Source organism: Nelusetta ayraudi, unplaced genomic scaffold (genome assembly GCF_046127955.1).
Source record: "Nelusetta ayraudi isolate G7.1 ecotype Tasmania unplaced genomic scaffold, CSIRO-AGI_Nayr_v1 ptg000144l, whole genome shotgun sequence".
Classification (NCBI taxonomy): domain Eukaryota; kingdom Metazoa; phylum Chordata; class Actinopteri; order Tetraodontiformes; family Monacanthidae; genus Nelusetta; species Nelusetta ayraudi.
In genome coordinates this window covers 27,841-47,500 of record NW_027466194.1, presented here as the reverse complement: position 1 = coordinate 47,500, position 19,660 = coordinate 27,841, and the positions used below count along the sequence as shown (strand labels likewise).

General features: G+C 51.0%; 1 protein-coding gene across 1 annotated transcript in view; it reads left to right on the top strand.

Moving 5' to 3' along the window:
• Positions 1-19,660, top strand: part of tmem117 (transmembrane protein 117) — a gene marked incomplete at its 3' end in the record, with an annotated part of 35,640 nt that overhangs the window by 8,855 nt on the left and 7,125 nt on the right. The window contains exons 3-4 of the mRNA XM_076013149.1: positions 5,495-5,627; positions 18,428-18,527. Coding sequence (XP_075869264.1) covers positions 5,495-5,627; positions 18,428-18,527 — 233 coding nt within the window. The remainder of the gene's footprint in view (positions 1-5,494; positions 5,628-18,427; positions 18,528-19,660) is intronic.

Sequence of the window (19,660 nt, the reverse complement as noted above, 5' to 3'; positions counted from 1 at the left end):
GGTTCCGTTCTACTGCGCTGGAGTGGTTTGATTGACAGTGCGTCTAGTGCAGAACTACGACATCTAGTGGTGAGGGGATGTTGCACACTGTCACTTTAATCTGCGTGTAAAGCAGTCGCTGAAAAGAGACAAACTGTTAAAACAATAGCGATAAAAAGATTACACGACTCCCTCTCTGCACATCCAATAATAACCACAGCAGCAGCAGCAGCAGCAGCAGCAGCAGCAGCAGCAGCGCCCTCCTTCTCTCAGGCCGAGCTGCGACTGCGTGCGCCGTTAATCCAGGTTGTGCGACCTCGTGCCGTCTTGCATGTTTTATGGTCCCCTGCAGTCCCCCTGAGCTCCCTGGGGCCACTGGGGGGCGCCCTCTCTCAATAATGGATGACGTGTGTGAGGTCTGAGCGGCACCGCGTCACCAAAGCCCGGATTTATGCCCCCCCCGGCCCCCCCGTCGCACTCTGTGGATCTCTCTGCCCCTTGATTCTGTCATTGTATTGTTTTTATTGTTTTGAATCCTCCAGGAATCCTAACTGGTGGAGCCCATCACTGTCTGGTGTTTCTTTGGTGTTTGATTTGTATTCCAGGTTTCAGTCAGTTTTCACAGGGAGCTAAAAAGCAAACAGTTTTGCTGGAACTGTGAGCAGAGGGCTAAATATTCAATTTCCAGGAGTTTGGGGATAAATAACCGACCATGCAGGGCTGCTCCCACTGCAAAACAAAGATATGGAAACGACATTACATGGAGCCTTTCCAGTGTTTGTGTTTTTTCCTTCGCTTCAGGACTTCAGGTGGTTTCTGTGGTGGCGACACCACCGGGTTGTTTGCACAGCAGCCTGGCAGAGGAGGGTTGGTTCGGGGGGGCAGCGATAATGACAAGAGCGAGCAAACAAAGGGAGGCAGCCGAGAGGAAACAGCTTGTTTACCTGAAGTGTGCGACTCCTGCTGTTGGAAGCCGGGCCGTAAATTAGAAAATGAAAGGATCCAGGAGGCGCCGGGGAACAGGTGGATCGGTACGCCGGGCCCCGCCGCAGGATTTCCCCGTGGACTCACTCCCGCTGTCACCTCCCCATTTATCATTGTGACACTTAGTTACAGAGGAGTCCGGCTCTGGGCGATGCAGCTATTCCCCGAGGCCCCGGCCGAGCCCACAGCCTGCAGATGTGTGATGAATGAGGACGGTGGTGCTCTGGTACCGGTGCGGGGTTCTTCTTCTATTGCTCAGAAATCCAGACGGCTGCAAATAGCAAGAGGCCTTGAATGCATTCTTTATCACACTTATTGATCGCTGCATTACGAGGGGCTGCCTTTTTTTCAATCAGTAGTAGTGTTTTTTGGGGTTTCTTTTTTACAATAAGACGCTGCGTGACATGATGGGATGTCCATCATTACTCCAGCAGCTGGAACTGAAGGCTAACAGGTGATGTGCTCCAGTTCAGTCCAGTTCAGTTCACTTTCTGGCTTTCGGATTGAGATTCTGTTCCTGGATGAAACAACACGGCCAACCTGCAGCCCCGTGCTGCTTTTTTTTAATTGACAAATACAACATTATTTTGTTTATTTTAAAATCCCATCCCTGAATTTGTCAACAGTTGTTGAGATAATGAATACATTTGTGTTTAATGTGGTCTTGAGTGACAAAGCTGGGCTAGATTATTATTATTATGATTATGATTATTATTATGAATTGCCAATGACTCTAGCTGCTGTAGGTAGATACAGCGCAGCATAATGCATCCTAAAGCACCTCTAAGACCCTGCAGGCAAAGAATAACAATATTGGGAAATTTTTTTTTTTTTTGGAAATGTTTCTCCTCTCACAAGGAAGAAAAACAATTGGCATCTCACTGCTTAAATGAATGAAACAGCTCAATAAAGCAGCAATAAAGCCACGCCTGTCATTTGCCCGTTAGTACCGACCTGTAGCCACTAGGGGGAGACGCAGCTCCATGTTTCCATTTCATTGGGAGGAGGAGAGCAAAGTACAACTCTATTCAAGGCCGGGCGTTCAAGGAATGACTGTGTAAATGTTATATAATATTATAAAAATAATAATATAATAATAAAAACTGATACTTGAGGTGAAAACATATTTGATTTTTGTTTTTTTTTTAGTCACGACAGGGAGAAGTACTAACCCCTCCCCTCCCGTCTGTGAATGTGTGTGTGTGTGTGTGTGTGTGTGTGTGTGTGTGTGTGTGTGTGTGTGTGTGTGCCAGCGGCGAGCTCTTGTTGTGGCGGTGGTTTCCCGCTTGGCTCGGGCCCTGCAGCAGCAGACGCTGCCCATGAATCAGGCCTTATCGGGGGCGGAGCCTTCCACTCTTGGGAGGCGGCGTGATTCAAACCTGCTTGGACGAGCGCGCTTGAATCACCCGGCCAGTTAAGTCCCGCCCATGGCGGCCCGGCACGCAGCTTTAAAAGTCAGATGTGGCGATAGAGGCCGAGCTCGTTCATCCAAGCCGGGGGGGGGGGGGGGGGGGCTGGCTTGGGGCTGTGGGTTGCTCGTTGGCACCGGAGGCAATTAAGTTCACCCATGCAAGTCAATTCAATTATGCATCTGTGATGAGCCTTGAAATACCACAGAGCAAGACGTATGGTGTGGGCCGGCGCAGGCAGGATTGCCTCCCGTGATGACGGCAGAGGGAATGCTGGGAATTCCAGGCTGATATTCCACTCAGGTCAAGTCTGATTAATGTTGCCGAGTCTCAGGATAACAGTTTACACTAACAGACAAGTCACCTTGCAGGGCAGTGAATATTTTTTACCGCCCCCCCCACCCCCTCCTCCCCCCCCCCCCCCCCCCCATCCAGCTCATCCCTTTCGCCAACCCGCAAACAGCCCAAGGCGTTTTCATCCAAGCAGTCTCAGCACCACATGACCTCTTAGCTTCCCAAGAACCCCCCCCCCCGAAGAAGAAGGAAAACAGGAAGCGTCTGCAAAGCGAGCTAAAGCGGCTAGCATAGCTGCTGCCCGAGCAGCCACCCCACTGGGTGGCATCCTCGCAATAGAAGACGTTTGTTGACGGACGATATGGTCAGCTGGCTTTAAGAAGAGGGGGACGTACCGACAAATGTGATTGGTCTGTTTGGATGTGATGGAAGCTTTGTCCCAGCATCTGCTCTCAGTGCTTTAGCAGACACAGCAGGCGAGGTGAACCGAGGGCCGTTCAGGAAGCCTTCCAGTGGATTCAGTAATCAAAGTACAAACTCACACCGCAGCTGGTGCAATAGAAAGTCATTTTTCTCATCCGGATGCAATGCATCTCAACCTTTTCCTGGGGAGCCCTTAACGTCTTTCTTTATCTATTCGCAGTGTGTGGGGGGGGGGAGAAAGGCAAAAGTGAACAAAGTGAGATTGAACACGATGTAAAACTATTGGAGGGGAAAGCAGCCAGGCTGTAATGGGAGAAATAAATGGAGCATTCTGCTCTGCTGTCTTTTTTTGTTGCTGCTCTGTGTGTGTGCATGCGTGCGTGCGTGCGTGCATGTGTGTGTGTGTGTGTGTGTGTGTGTGTGTGGGCTGTGTGGACACCAACACAATGAGCTCCCCGAGGAGCTGTAACTCAAAGGGATGCTGACTGAGCTGGAGGAGAGACAAACAAAGAGTTGTTCCTGGGAAGATGGCTGCTGCTGGCACCGGATCACAACTCCAGCACAGCGTGTGTGTGTGTGTGTGTGTGTGTGTGTGTGTGTGTGTGTGTGTGTGTGTGTGTGTGTGTGTGTGTGTGTGTGTGTGTGTGAGAGAGAAAGTGGCGGAGGCAGTGGTATATAAAGTTTGTGAAAATGAGGCTGTTTTGCCTGCCGAAGCTCATGGAGGAGTTAATTAGTGAGCAGCCGCACAGCCTGGGAGCGCCACCACTCGGACCTTTTACGACTTTCTGGGTCCTGATCAAAAATTTATTATTTAAAAAAAAAACAAAACCCTGCCACACCAGATCTAATGTCATGCGGGATATGTATATAATATATATATATATATATATATATATATATATATATATATATATACATATACATATTGTCACAACCCACGTGTTCCATTGTGCAGGTGTCCACCCAGGTCAGAACCGGATGTTTGGGTTGGATGACACATCCAAGCGCAAGAGCTTAGTTTTATTATCATTATTGTTTTCTTGTCAACAGCAAACAAAAAAAATAATGATCATTTGTTTGTGTCTTCCTGAGGCAGCCGTGTCTTTTTAGACACACACAAAACATGTTTCCTCAAATATTTCAAATATTACGAGAGTGGAGATTGTGCGTCTGGAAAGCTTTTTCTACGTGAGACACACTTTGTTGTTGACAAGGGTGAAGTGCACCACCCTGGAGACTGTTGCTCGACGCTCCCCGTGTTTACAGCGTGGAAACGCTCCCTCCATCCCTCCATCCCTCCGTCCCTCCATCCCTCCATCCCTCCGTCTCTCCGTCCCTCCGTCCCTCCGTCTCTCCATCCCTCCGTCTCTCCGTCCCTCCGTCCCTCCGTCTCTCCGTCCCTCCATCCCTCCGTCCCTCCGTCCCTCCGTCCCTCCGTCTCTCCGTCCCTCCATCCCTCCGTCCCTCCGTCTCTCCGTCCCTCCATCCCTCCGTCCCTCCGTCCCTCCATCCCTCCATCCCTCCGTCTCTCCGTCCCTCCGTCCCTCCATCCCTCCGTCCCTCCGTCCCTCCGTCTCTCCGTCCCTCCATCCCTCCGTCTCTCCGTCCCTCCGTCCCTCCATCCCTCCGTCCCTCCGTCCCTCCGTCTCTCCGTCCCTCCATCCCTCCGTCTCTCCGTCCCTCCATCCCTCCGTCCCTCCATCCCTCCGTCTCTCCGTCCCTCCATCCCTCCGTCTCTCCGTCCCTCCATCCCTCCATCCCTCCGTCCCTCCGTCCCTCCATCCCTCCATCCCTCCGTCTCTCCGTCCCTCCATCCCTCCGTCCCTCCATCCCTCCGTCCTGCGCTGAGAACCTCAAACCACGTTTGCCTTTGCGTGCGGCGCCGTGCGGCCGGCTTTGCTTTGCGCTGGCCTGTTTTGTGCGAGAGGGCCGCCTCTCCGAGTCCAATCTCATGCTCCATCAGAGAGATATTCCACCATAATGTGGAGACCCGCTGGGGGAAAACACCAGCACGGGTCGCAGTAACATGAGAGGCGCCCAGGGAAACGGCCAGCAGCTGATTGCATCGCTCGCGCTCACGCACGCTATTGTGTGATCTATAACGCAGAAGAGAATTTTCCCCGCTGAGCGCAATGACGCGGTGATGGGAACAGGTAATTGCTTTAGGGAGGGAGGGGGGGGTGGGGGGGAGGGGCGATGCCTCAACCTGCTCTTTAATCCTCATTTCGCTGGGCGACACGGTGGGACATTATTGATCTATGTGACTCATGTATTTACTTTCATCTCCGTCTCCGTGGCTGCGGTGCGTCAGCGGTGGGGGGGGGTCGACAGCCGCGTCCTTGTCCCCCTGCCACGCCCCTCCCCCATTTTAGCTTTTTTTTTTGCTTTTTTGTTATTTTCTTTAGGTCGATACCTTCGGCTGAAAATGTTCCGCGAGGACCACGGCTCCTGGATGACCATGTTCTTCAGCACCATCCTCTTCCTCTTCATCTTCTCGCACATCTACAACCTCTTCCTGCTGATGGCCGGCAGCATGAGGTAAGCACCTTCCTCTCTCGCCCTCTCATTGGCTCCTTCACCCCCCTCTTCACCGCCTCTCCTCCCTGCTGCTTGCTGCAATTGGCTGAAACGTCTCTCCAGAACGCAGGCGGTGCGATGTGGAAGCTCAGGTGAGGGCGGGGCCAATCACCCGCTATCATACACATATTGTGACAGTGAGAGTGCGTTGCAATGGAAGTCTCAATAACCTCAATATACATAGTGGGAATGTCTGCTTCGCTACGGCTAGCAGGGGTTTGTTGACGGTGTCCTGCCCTCAGGCTCCCCTCAAGGTCAAGCCTGAGAGGAAAAAAGGCTTCGTTCATAATTTGCACAGTGCATTTTGTTCACAATGTTTACGCGGTGACAGAATGCTGACCGTGTCATCAGGTCAAGTTGCAACATCTGATTCCATTCAAAAGTCCCGTTGCAGCTGAAGCCTGGGAGAACACAACTGAACTGGGCCACTGGCACCATGCACACACGCCCTTGAAGGCAGCTCACTCAGGAAGACGCCACCAACCCCCCCATTGCTTTGTCCGTCCGTCCGTCTCTGATGGGGGGGTGGGGGGGGGGGGCTCCTCCTGCCTCCTGCCTTCAGTTGACACCACCCTGTATCCGTTAGCCAGCGGGCGAGGTGTTGCTCTCTCCCGCGGCTGGAGGGATGGATCGTATCATCGGCCCATCTGTCACTTGGGCCCGCCCACCGACGGCGGCATCCATCTTGTCCGCTCGCCCTGCTCGGCCGAGAGGAAGGAAGGGGGGGAAGGATCGTTTCTCCACGCAGGGAAAAGTTTCGTTCGCGTTGGCAACGAGTGCATCAGTCACAGAGAGGAATGGAAGGAGGGAGGGAGAAAGGGAGAGGAATGGAAGGGGGGAGGGAGAAAGGGAGAGGAATGGAAGGAAGGGAGGGAGAAAAGGAGAGGAATGGAAGGAGGGAGGGAGAAAAGGAGAGGGGAGGGAGAAAGGGAGAGGAATGGAAGGAAGGGAGGGAGAAAAGGAGAGGAATGGAAGGAGGGAGGGAGAAAAGGAGAGGGGGAGGGAGGGAGAAAGGGAGAGGAATGGAAGGAGGGAGGGAGAAAAGGAGAGGGGGAGGGAGGGAGAAAGGGAGAGGGGGGAGGGAGGGAGAAAGGGAGAGGGGGGAGGGAGAAAGGGAGAGGAGGGAGGGAGAAAGGGAGAGGGGGGAGGGAGAAAAGGAGAGGGGGAGGGAGGGAGAAAGGGAGAGGGGGGAGGGAGAAAGGGAGAGGGGGGGAGGGAGGGAGAAAGGGAGAGGGGGGGAGGGAGGGAGGGAGAAAGGGAGAGGGGGGGGAGAGGGGGGGTCGTGTTGGTTGTTTTTATTTTGCTCCATGTCTCTTGGATAGCAGAGCAGGAAGTGAAGTGAGGTGCTTGGATAGTTCCACAGGCTATCAGAGTCCCAGCTGGTCCTCAGTGTGTTGCAGCTTTACAGGTTAAAGGGATTTGTTTTGGAAATTGCAAACTCTGCACGAGAATTATTCTGAATTGATGAGAAGTAATCAATATGAATGGGGAATAAAGTGTAATCATTCAGTGGCGTGCAGCGAGGTGGTCCATGGTTGGTGGCAGAGTCACACATTCATGAGGCATATTGGCCATTGAAGTCACAGCCCGGTTACACACACGCACACACACTTGTGTCAGCATCCTTTTGACACACAATGTTGGTCCATCAGAAGCATTGCAGTTCCACTGGTTCCACTCAGACTGCAGGCAAATCTGATTGCAATCAGTTTCCTTCTCAAGGCTTGACTGACTCTCCTCACTGTCCTCACTGTCCTCACTGTCCTCACTGTTCTTAGCAAGGGTCCAAATGGGGTCTGGCTCTGTTCACACTGGGCCACACTATTGACCCACACCGGTGTGTTTACTGCGACCTGCGTGGGCGTGACGTCCTGTCACTGCGACAGCGCCACCTGTTGTGCTGCCTGCCCTGGAGCTTGGCTTGAATGGAGCTGCAGTGTCTCCCCACACACTGGTGGGCCAATGAGGTTCCTCCTCTGTCCAGGGACCGCTGTCTCCGACTGCTTCTGTCTGCTCCATTGCGTTCCAGCTCCGCTCCTGGAACAGCGCTCCCTGGTGGCGCATTGGCTCTTGCGTCGCAGAGAGTCCCCGAAATATACGGGACAAAGTGAAGTGCGACCCGTATCAGTTCCTTACGGGACAGGTTTTTTTAAGTTGCCAAATGTACGGGAGAGCCGCGTATTTCACAGGAGTAGACCACAGACGGAAATCAAATGAGGTTTAAAAACGGGACAAAGTGTGTCCCGGGAGAGATTTAAACTGTCCCGGGACAGGTGGTGAAAAAAGAGAACAATTCTGGGGAAAACGGGACGCTAGTGACTGTTCACACTACAAAAGAGCCACCCGGTTTCAATCTGGATGGGATGAACATTGGATTTTGGCTGGCAGTCTGAACAAATCAAACAAACCTAAATAAAAAAAACAAGTAAAAAAAAAAAAATATATATATATATATATATGTATATAAACATATAAACATAAAGTATAGCCTCGCAAATGCTTACTTATTGACTACACTACTCATCACAATACTACAATAAGTGGTGAGCAAAAAATGGTGAATTTTTTTAATTCACCATTTTGAGAAATTTCCTGTCGTGGTTGGAATTAGAAACTAGAAATGATTTTAGGTTCTTTTCTGAGCTGGTTGAAGCAAATCTTTCAGCTCCAGCTGCGCTCTTTCTCTGTTGATCAGAGTCCGTCGTGTCTGTCCACCTCGGAGGAGATTTTCAGGCAGGGTTCGAGGTTTGGCTCTCGCTTTGAAGCAGATGAGTGGACGGACTGCACCTGTGGGCTAGAATTTGGAATTGCTCGCTACACAGCTAGCATTTCCGCTCGCTATGCTAGCTGTGTCTCGGCGTGAAAGAAGGGCAACAAGCAGACAGCTACCGTCTGTCTCAGCCAGCGCTGTTTTCATCCGTGGTTTGATGCGAACACAGATTGCAATTTTACATATTCACTGCGATGTTTTTTGTATTTATGCATTTCATTCTTAGTCTTGCCCATTGTATAACAAAGCAGATTGAAATAACGTTGGGCAGACAGTACTGAACCCATAAAAGTATGGACATTATTTGCTTGAAAATATCGAAAAAGCAAAAAGCAAAGAGCTAAAATGTATATTTTTTTAATTGAATCATTATTTGTTTATGTATCTAAAAGAACAACAACAGACTTAATGCAAATATGCCATCCTGCCCAGTACAGCAGGGATGTCGAAGCTGCAGTGATGCAGTGACTCCACACAGGAGCTCTCCTCTGCAGCACTGCATGGCTCCCCTCCCGCAGACAGGTGGTGCTGTTGTAAAGTGAGTGAACCCACCAGCAGCACCAGCAGCAGCACCAGCAGCAGCGGCGCCTCTAGCGCCGGGCCGGGCCGGGCCGGGCCGGGCCGGGCCAGCCACCGGTCACCCCTCCAGAGGAGCCGGGTGCTGCCAGAGGCGATTAGCCTTTACGTCTGTGTTGAGGACTGATGTGTTCACACTCTGGCAGTCGGGTCCTCACCAGCCCCCCCACCCCCACCCTCCCAGGGTGGGTTCTTACATCCTGGTGGTTTCTTACATCCTGGTGATGCAATGGCACTCGAGTGTTTTGACAGGTGTCCAAAATCTATTTGCATCGCCCCCCCTCCTCCCTCCTCCCCTCTTCCCTCCTCCCTCCCTCCCTCCCTCCCTCCTCCCTCCTCCCTCCGTCCTTGTCTTCTCTCTGCTCTCTCTTTTTTTAGCCTCAGCACAACAGAAAAAAACCACATGGTCTTTTTTGTGTCTTGCGCCATCGTAGGACTCCATTGTGTTTCTCTCCTCCTCCGCCTGTGCCCACAGAGCCAGCCAGTGTTGAGCCTGATGGCTGCCAAGGCTTTCTAATGGCTTAGTTGGCTTTGACACGCAGCCATAATGGTGCGCTGCAGGAGGAAGAGGCTCCCCCCGGTGGCCACACAGGGTGGCGGGCGGGACACCGGCCATATTGTCCATGCCTCGCGCTCCCATCAAGTTTCTCTTTTTTTTTATGTGTGTGTGTGTGTGTGTGTGTGTGTGTGTGTGTGCTGGGGGGGGGGGGCAGAAGGGGGTGGGTTGGCATCTGTCTCCCTGCTGTCTCCCCTGACCTGACGGCGTGCGCTGCTTGTGCCCGCCGCTCATTAATATGCGTTCATTTCCTTTGACCTTTCCAGCCTGTCTGCTGGCTTCATTTAATTACAATATTAAAAAATAAATAATACAAAAAAAAACCCACAACCCATCTGGGAAAGATGATCAACTCTGTCTCCATCATCATCATCAGCTTCCACTGAGGAGGGAGGGTGTCCGTCTCTCTCGGGTGACAAGTGGTGATTAGTAATAACCAATCAATCAAAGGTGCCCCCCCCCCCCCTATGTCTCCACTGGCCTGTTGGCCGGATCAGGCTGTGCAAGCTGCCCAGGAGCTGCAAGCCACACTTGTTAGCAAACGCCTCACATCTGGCCTATTTGCATTTTAATGTCCCTGTCAGACTGGAAGCAGGAGGTGGAGGTGGTGGTGGGCGGGGCTTGCCGGGAGTCGGGGTTACAGATACGCACCCCCAGAGGGGAGGACAAACACCTCAGATATTCTATCGTGTAACACCATCCCCTCTTTTTTATGTTTTGAAACCCCGCCCCCTCATGGCACCGAGTCAGCACCTGATTGGACAGCGTTATTTAATCAAGCCGGCCCAGCGCCGGGCGTAAAACAATAAAGCAGCACCAATCTGGAGCTGGAGTAGGGGTGGGAGGGGGTGGGGGGCTGAAAGCATAACCAGGGTGTGTTGATGGGTGTTAGGCTGCTGTGATTGGACGGTGAGCAGGGAACCAACGCTGCTGGTCGCTCCTCACTCATGGAGAGCGCTTGGCTTGGCTCAGTGGCAGCTGGGGACTGCTGTGCTGGGATTGGACAGTGGCATTGTGAGCCGCCAGCTCCTTCTCTTTAGTACGTTGTACACTGTCGATACACACTGAAGATATAAGCCAGATAGATGTGATGATGCAGCAAGGAAAAACACCTCAAATAACTTGAGATTTGCCCAGTTTGAAGAATCTAAATGTAAAACTTGTTTGAGTTATTTTACACTATTATTGTTTCCTCCATGATTCCATGTGTGTTCATACATAGTTTAGACATTCAATTCATAGGGTGTCTCCTAACGTTTGACTTGCAGTGTGTATGTATGTATGTATATATGCTGTTGTGCATGATGACAGTGTGTGTCATACAGTCTACTGTGATCCACTGTGAAAACAGGTCCATCTGTCCATCAGTGCGCCACCCGGGTGTGTTTGCTAGCTGGTCTGGCGCTCAGCCTGGTGTGATACCGCAGACAAGCGGCTCTCAGAAGGCCGCAGCCGGTGGCACGTCACGGTACGTACATGCACGCAGCCAGACGTGGGCTTGGGCCGCTGCCGGCAGACGACAGAAGGCCTCGTACGATGCTGCCTTGAAACATTCCAGAGGATCAGTGGTCTGTCTTTACTCTGGCCAGTCGCCCGACTGCTATTTCCTTTCACCAAATGTCATCATTCTTCAAACTGATGTTGATTTGAATATGGAAGAATCTCATCCATCCATCTATCCATCTATCTATCCATCTATCTATCCATCTATCCGTCTATCTATCCATCTATCCGTCTATCTATCCATCTATCTATCTATCCATCTATCCATCCATCTATCCATCTATCTATCCATCTATCTATCTATCCATCTATCTATCCATCTATCTATCTATCCATCTATCTATCCATCTATCCGTCTATCTATCCATCTATCCGTCTATCTATCCATCTATCTATCCATCCATCTATCCATCTATCTATCCATCTATCTATCTATCCATCTATCTATCCATCTATCCATCTATCCATCTATCTATCCATCTATCCGTCTATCTATCTATCCACCTCCAGGCTAAAGGTGGAGCATGCCTACTGCAGGCTAATGAATGACCTTGCTGGTTTTGTGGAGGTGTGGGCCATAAAGAATGTTCTGTGTTCTGTGGATGATAATGGCTTCTTAGTTCTTAAAGTGTAAGGTTTTTTAGCACCCAAATGTGCTTTTATCACACTTTGTAAATTAATTTCATCTAAGAATAATCTCATCTTTTTTCCAATTAATACGTAAACATTGCTTGCCAGAATGTGTAAAATAAAGTGTATTTTAAAAGTCAAAAAAAGTCTATCCATCTATCTATCCATCTATCCATCTATCTCTCTATCTCTCTATCTATCAGTTAGTTTTCTGTCTCTTTTCCTTGATGTTTTGGGGCAGGAAACTCCTTTGTGAAGCCTTTCAGTGGTTGCTGGTGACTTTTAGAAGGCAATGTTTTCCTGAGCCAGTGGTCAAACCCACCAGGTTTAAAATGAGATCTTTACCTCAATCGTGTTTTCCGACGGTGATTTTCTTCTATTGTTCAGCCTAACAGAGCTCTCAGTCTGGTCAACCCATTTTTTCGTTCTACACCTTTACAAAGTGACGTGTTTATGCAGGTGAAGGTGAGCCGAGAACTGTTGCCTGTTGGAAAAATGTAAAAAAAGAAAGAAAGAAGGAAAGAAAGAAAAGAAAAACAACATCTTTTAATCGCAAAGATTCACTTCTTTGTTTTGTTTTTTTTATAAATCAAGCCAAATGGCTTTATTATTATTATTATTACAATTATTACAAATAATTGTTTGAATCCAATGAATCGAAACGTGCTGACCCTACAGTTCAATGCTCCCCGGTCCATCATTTTTTGAAAGAAAAAGTTACAGAAAGTTGAAACATAGACATACAGTGATCTTCGTTAGCGGTTAGCAACATTTCAATGTTAGCTGAGCCAATTGGTTTAATGGAGTGGAATGAAGGCAACGGTCATCGTAAATACGGTAAATACATCTGGGTTTAATGAATTCATTTGGCTTCTTTGGAGACTTTATTACATCTCATCTCATCCCACACACACACACACACACACACACACTCCTTCATGCCACACATCAAACAAGTCATTAAAATGTTCTTTCCCTGCACTCGGCTCGGAACGCTGAGGTCATCCCCCGACCCCCCCTCCCTCTGGTGACATCATTGTGCTGTTTTCTGGGACGGAGGGGAGGAGCCTCATTGCCCCCCCCTCCCGTCCCGTCCCTCCCACTCTCTCCCTCCCCCTCCATAGATCAATGTGACATAGAGCCCCTGCTGTAAATAATAAACATGGCAACCTTGAATGCAGCCTGCGTCGGCTCCCGATATATAATACTTGTATTGTAATTCAGGGGTGGTGTGTGTGTGTGTGTGTGTGTGTGTGTGAGTGTGTGTGTGTGAGTGTGTGTGTGTGTGTGTGTGTGTGTGAGTGTGTGTGTGTGAGAGTGTGTGTGTGTGTGTGTGTGTGTTTTACAATGAGCTCGGACTGGCACGGCGCCGTGACGGATGGATCATCCGTGTGTGTGTGTTTCCGTTGTGCAGCCTGGGCTTGGTGTTGCAGCAGTAATGATGCTATGATAATATCTCCTTCCTGCCCGCTCTGTTTCCTACATTATGTTTCCCCTGCTGAATATCATCCAGTTGAAAAAAAGCAAGAGCATTGGAACATGTGCACGGAACACGGTCACCTGGAGAGCAGCTCCTCCTCCAGAAGGCCACGAGCTGAGCGACCAGGAACAACTCCCGCGTTCTCCTTCCCAAGATCCACCGTTTGTGATGTCACAAAGGGCACTGACACCATTTGAGGTAGCACCGGCACCGCCTTGTTGCCCTTCCAGACATGGGGCAGGTGCAACAAACGCAGGTGTCAGCAGGAGGCTGTGAACAGAGGGCTAAAGCTGCTGGACGAGTTGAGCCAGTGATGAAGATACTTTGATTAAAGGGTGCAAAGACTGCACCTTTCAGTTGGCACCTGTTGACATGAGCGAGATGAGCGGAGAGGAAGTCTCCTCTTCAAATGTTGCGTGTGAGTTTGGAAGCTCTATGTTGTGGCGCGTGGCTTCCGTGCGGGACTCCAGCACGCTGAATGAAAAGGTGCAGGGAGACGCCGAGCGAGTCCGTGGCCCGAAGGAGCCGGTTCGGCGCGGCACGTGGGCCACGTGTTGGCCCAGCCGTGAACGGAGACCCAGCCGGGAGTTGTAAAGTCGCACAGGTGCCCTGGCAGGAGCATCGACGTCTCCTCGCTCCCCACTGACACTGCCAGGCTGCTGCAGGTCGCTGTGGAGTCCAGAGGAGGAGGAGGAGGAGGAGGAGAGGAGGAGGAGGAGGGGAGGAGCAGCCAGGGAGCGTGACGTCACCCGGTCCTCTCGTCTGCTACAATCTAGAATCCCTCGCAGTCTGACAGAAAATGAGTTTGTGAAGCTCAAAGCGCACACACACACACACACACACACACACACACACACACTCTCTCTCTCTCTCACACACACACACTCTCTCTCTCTCTCTCTCTCTCTCACACACACACACACACACACTCTCTCTCTCTCTCTCTCTCTCTCTCGCTCTCTCTCTCACACACACACACACACACACACACACACACACACACACACACACTCTCTCTCTCTCTCTCGCTCTCTCTCACACACACACACACACACACACACACACACACACAGACACACACACACACTCTCTCTCTCTCTCTCTCTCTCTCTCACACACACACACACACACACACACACACACTCTCTCTCTCTCTCTCTCACACACACACACACACACACACACACACACCACACACACACACACACACACACACACACACAAAGGTTCCAGGAATCAGGTTTGCGATGGCTCCGAGTGCTGAAACCCTCTGCTGGAGATTCTATAAGCCTAATTATCAGCGCTCCTGCAGGCCTGGGAAATCCTTGACTCAGGACTCTGCTGATAAAATGCAATCTGAAACTTTTTTTTGACTATAAACTAATTTGATATGTTGAGTTTTTTTTCTTAGGGTAGTTTGCAGCCTTTTTTTAAAGGTTAGTACTTACATCCAACACTGATACAACCACAATCTATTTTTTATTTATTCTTTTTTTTTCCCCCTCAGGCTGATTGGGTTATTTTGAGGTGAATCGCATAAAGAAAAGAGCTGTTGGATTGTTGGGGCGCAGGACTGTACCTGGGCTCAGGGTGTTTGGACGTGTACAGACAGAGAGAGAGAATGTCTGGGTGGAAGGATGCTGAAGGTTGGAGGTGCAGGTAGGAGGCCTGGAGGAGGAGGAGGAGGAGCAGTGGGAGGAGCAGGAGGAGGTGGAGGAGCAGGAGGCCTGGAGGAGGAGGAGCAGTGGGAGGAGCAGGAGGAGACCAGAGGAAGTAGTGAAAGAGAGGATGTGATGTGAGTTGAAGAGAGAAGGATGGAGAAGTTAGAGAGGTGCTGCGTGGTGGAGGCGGTGAGGAGGCCGGACCCAGAACTCCCAGAACTCCCAGAACTCCCAGAACTCCCAGAACTCCCGTTTGCAGAAAATGAAACACAGGTGAAAGTAATTCGGGAACAGGAAGTAAATCCCGAGACACTAACGACAGCAAAGCGGATTTTAAAATAAAACACGACACAGAACCTTACAAGAGGTCCACTGGAGGCTGATGATTGGCTGTGGATACAAACTGAGAAATAAAACCACAGTGACCAAAGTCCAGCAACAGCATGACCACAACAACAACAACAACAACAACAATAATAATAATAATAATAATGATGATAATAATAATAATAGTACAAACAACAAACAGCTGTGAATTCTGCCGCCACTACGTTCATGCTAAAAGGCGTCGACTCTTGTCAATGTCAAACTCAAAGTATCGCTCAAACTCTGCGACCTCTGTGCCGCAAAATTGCAATTTCTTGCATGAGACTTTGGACTTTGGTCAAAGTCCTTGAACATTACGTCTGAACAAGTGTGTGAGCCCTGATAAGGTTCCACAGAGGGTCATGGCTGGCTGAGCCGGCCGCCGCTGGCACCGCCAGCACCACCGCTGCTGCTGCTGCTGCTGCTGCTGCTGCTGCTGGGGCGGGGGGGGGCGATTATACACGCTCACTACTGTACTGATGTTCCACTACGCTGAATTCTCTCATTAGGTCTTTGGGGCTCTGAAGGCCATTAAATTTTCAGTGGGCATGAATAAGTCAGGGCGCCGTGCTTGTGATCACGCAGTCCCTGAAACTCTGCTAACAGAGAAACAGGCTGCACATTTGCTCCATTAAAGTAACGTGCCAAGGTCAGAGGTCAGGGGAAGTGTTTTTCCCTTGTCTTTCTGTCTTCATGTATAAAAGGAGGAGCGAGCCACGTCTTTCCAGGAGAAGCGATCAGAGTCTCGCTGCGGGTCCACGGCTCCCGGCGGGGAACCGGGCCGAACCGCACAACGTCTAAAAAAACAAACACTTTATTTGCGTACAAATCGCCCCCCCCCCCCCCAAAAAAAAAAAGAAAAGTCCAAACCCGACTGTTTGTTCACTGCCGAGCCTGAGCGGAGGGAGGAGATCCTGCCAACCCCTGTGAGCAGTGCCCTTCGTCAACGAGCGCGTCTGATTGGTGGCGGTTCCTTCCTCCACTTCTTTCTGGCCGCGCAGTTCGCAGTAAACAGGCGGCTGAAAAACGTCTCTTTGGGGTCACGGACGTGCCGCCATTATTCATCCTGCTCGCACGTCTACGAGCACTTATTATGATGAAAACGCAGAATGATTAATAAATGAACTGGCATTAAATCTGCCGCGTTCGCCCCCCCCCCCCCCCCCCCCCCCCCCCGACGCCTGCTAGCATTAGCCGCCTCCTCTTCTTCTTCTTCTTCTTCTTCTTCTTCTTCTTCTGGGCTGAGATGGAAATCAAAGCAAAACACTGCAATCAGCTAAAAAGAAAGAAATACAAGTTCAAAATCAATAGCACACACACACACACACACACACACACACACACACACACAGTCACACACACACACACACACACAGTCACACGTGTGCACACACACCCCGACTGAACACACTGACTTTGCGCCACCATCCGTCTTGCCATCCTCCAATAGAAACTGTTTTCACTGTTTTCCTGATTTGGAGGAAAAGCAAAAGAAAGGAGCAGGAAGAAGAAGAAGAAGAAGAAGAAGAAGAAGAAGAAGAAGAAGAAGAAGAAGAAGAAGAAGAGAGGCCATGAGTTGCAAACGATGGCTCGTGCTTTTTGTAAATGTGCGTAATTGCTGTACAAGTGGCAGTATTTTCTGAATTGGGGGACGCTTGTGAGGGGACTCATCCCCGTGGTTTCAGGGGAACCCAGAAAGCAGATGGTCGGTCTTTAAGGCACAACAAAGAAAAGCTTTATTAAGCACACGGAACCAGACGGACGGACACAGGTTAGCTTCCGCTGGCAGTACTGTAAAATGCTTGAACTCGCTTGTAATGCCTCTATTCTTCCATTAAGGCGCTCAGGTGCTTTCAATATATCCATTTGTAAAGAAAGTCAAAAACTTAAGAGTCAAGGTGTTGAGAGAATAAAGGTCTTATTTGTAGGACCACTCATGCCAAAAAGGCACAAAAGGTTATTTTTAAAATTTAGCAAAACACAAAATAAAACAGAACAAACAAAACACACACACACACCACACACACACACACACACGCACACACACACACACACACACACACACACACACACACACATTTTCTTACCATTTGCACGAGGACATTGACGCACAGCCAGAGATGAGTGGGAGCTGTTGACTTCAGATGTGACCCCCCCACCGACCCTCGTTGCCACCTCTTGTATTGATGAGTGCGACCTGCTGCAGCTCCACCTGCTCCACCTGCTCCACCTGCTCCACTCTCAGGCAGCCAGGACATCAAACGGGCCTCCTGGGCTGCTGGAGGAGGCCACTGACCCACTTTCCCTTCCCTCCAACCCCTCCCCCCCCCCCCCCCACCTCACTCCTGGCGCCATTACCTGGAGAAAATGTGTGTGTGTGTGTGTGTGTGTGTGTGTGTGAGACACAGAGGGAGTGTGTGTGTGTGTCTCTTGTGTCCCTGCTGAACAGGGCCGAACTGAAGCTTGTCATCTTGGCTCGGCGGCCCAGAAGAGCGTTCGTCACCTCTGCTGCGGGGGGGTTGTTTCTGTAGCGGCCCCCCCCAACCACCGTCCCAGAGAAGCCAGTGAATGGAGAGAGTGGGGGAGTAGGAGTGGTGGTGGTGGGGGGGGGGGCTCTAAATCACGGGGACAAACGGGACAAATTTGCCAAACAAATTCACGGTTTGGCCGCCGCCAGCGAGGATGAGAGCGGCGGCGTGAAAATCCATCGTGGCGCCGTAAATTGTTTACAAGCCTCGGGGCTCTGCGGGGGGGCAGGGGGGGGTGGGGGGGGGTCTCTGCGGGGGGGCCGAGGCATCGCTCATTGTTTTCCCTGGATTAGATTGATATCGATCGACTCCGACAGCTGGCATAATGACACTTAGCATCAGTGCAGTTTTTTCCCCTCCTCTACCCCCCCCCCCCCCCCCCCCCCCTCTATCCCTCACCGCCCCCCCCTCCTCCTTCTGGGCTCCTCTCCTGTCTGTCCTTCCTCCCCTCCCCCTGTCCTCCCCCTCCCCCCTCCCTCCTCTCCTCCATCTACTGGCTCCTCCCCTCTCCCTCCTCCCCCTCCTCCCCTCCCCCTACTGGCTCCTCCCTCCTCCCCTCCCTCTACCGGCTCCTCTCCTTCCTGTCCTTCCCGTCCTCCTCAGCTCCTCCGTCCTCGCTGCCTACTCTCTCATTAAATCACTCACTGCTGGGTTTTTTTTAACCCCCCCCCCCCCCTCCTCCCCCCCGCAGGCCCCACATGGTGACAGAGTACATGGGCATCAGGAACGAGAGCTTCATGAAGATCGCCGCCGTGGGGACGTGGATGGGAGACTTTGTCACTGCTTGGATGGTAAGACTCCAACCGAGGATCTGCAGCTCTGTTGAAGAGGAGGCCCATGTAGCCCCGTGTTTACAGCCCGCACTTCACTCTGTGAATGTCATGTGATATGAAAGGTGAGAATCTTTTCATGCTGCACGGTGCTGCTGCAGGGGAGATTACAGCCCACCTGAGAGGAGCAGCAAGAACAGGAGGAGGGGGTGGAGGAGGAGGACAGGGAGGAGGAGGAAGAGGAGGACAGGGAGGAAGAGGAGGAGGTGGAGGAGGAGCGAGGAAGAGCGGCCTCCTCTGTTAATTTGGCACCAGGGGGCGCTAGAGGGGAGCTCCCTGACACCCAGAGTTGATGAGCACCCTCACCGCTGGCATTAGTATTCCATGGTGCGCACTGGGGGGGGGGGGAGTGTGGAAGGGAGAGGCGCCGACTGAGGAGGCGAATGGCCAGAAAATAAAGAGGCTTGCACGGCTGGGTTTGTGTTTTTCTATCTGAGGGAAAGTTTGAGGCTCTGATTCCAGAAATAACAACAAGTTCATCCAGTTTGTGTTTCAGAGTTCTCTCCTTCATGTTGCACGTTTGATTAATTCACTGCGGCCCCTCGAGGACGACCTCTGAGTCTCCTCAGCTCAACATCTTTCTCTCTCCTTCCTCCTCCTTATTTAAGAGAAGAAGAAGAAAAAAAAAAACATCTCCGGCATAAATTACAGGTTGTGCAGAGAGGACGAACTGACCTTCTCCTCCTCTTCCTCCTCCTCCACCTCCCCTTCCTCCCCCTTTTCCTCTTCCTCCTCGTGCTCCTCCTCCTCCCCCACCTCCTCCACCTACTTCTCCTGCAGCAGCAGCAGCAGTTCAGTACCACTGATAGTTTTATATTATTTTTCGTAAACGGCTCTGTCAACTCTCGGGCTCAGTTCATCACATTCTGGGAAAAAGGAGAAACGTGTACAGACTTTAGGATGAACAGGTGTGAACAGGTGTGTACAGGTGTGAACAGGTGTGTACGGGAAGCACAACTGAGCGTTGAAAGTGCGGCCAGTGGGTTTAAAGTTGAATAGGTTCTACGAGGACACACGAGGATGACCTTCAGACCTGATGTGCCGTCCATCACATCAGGTCTGAAGGTCAGCAGCTAAAGACAAGAAAGGAGCAA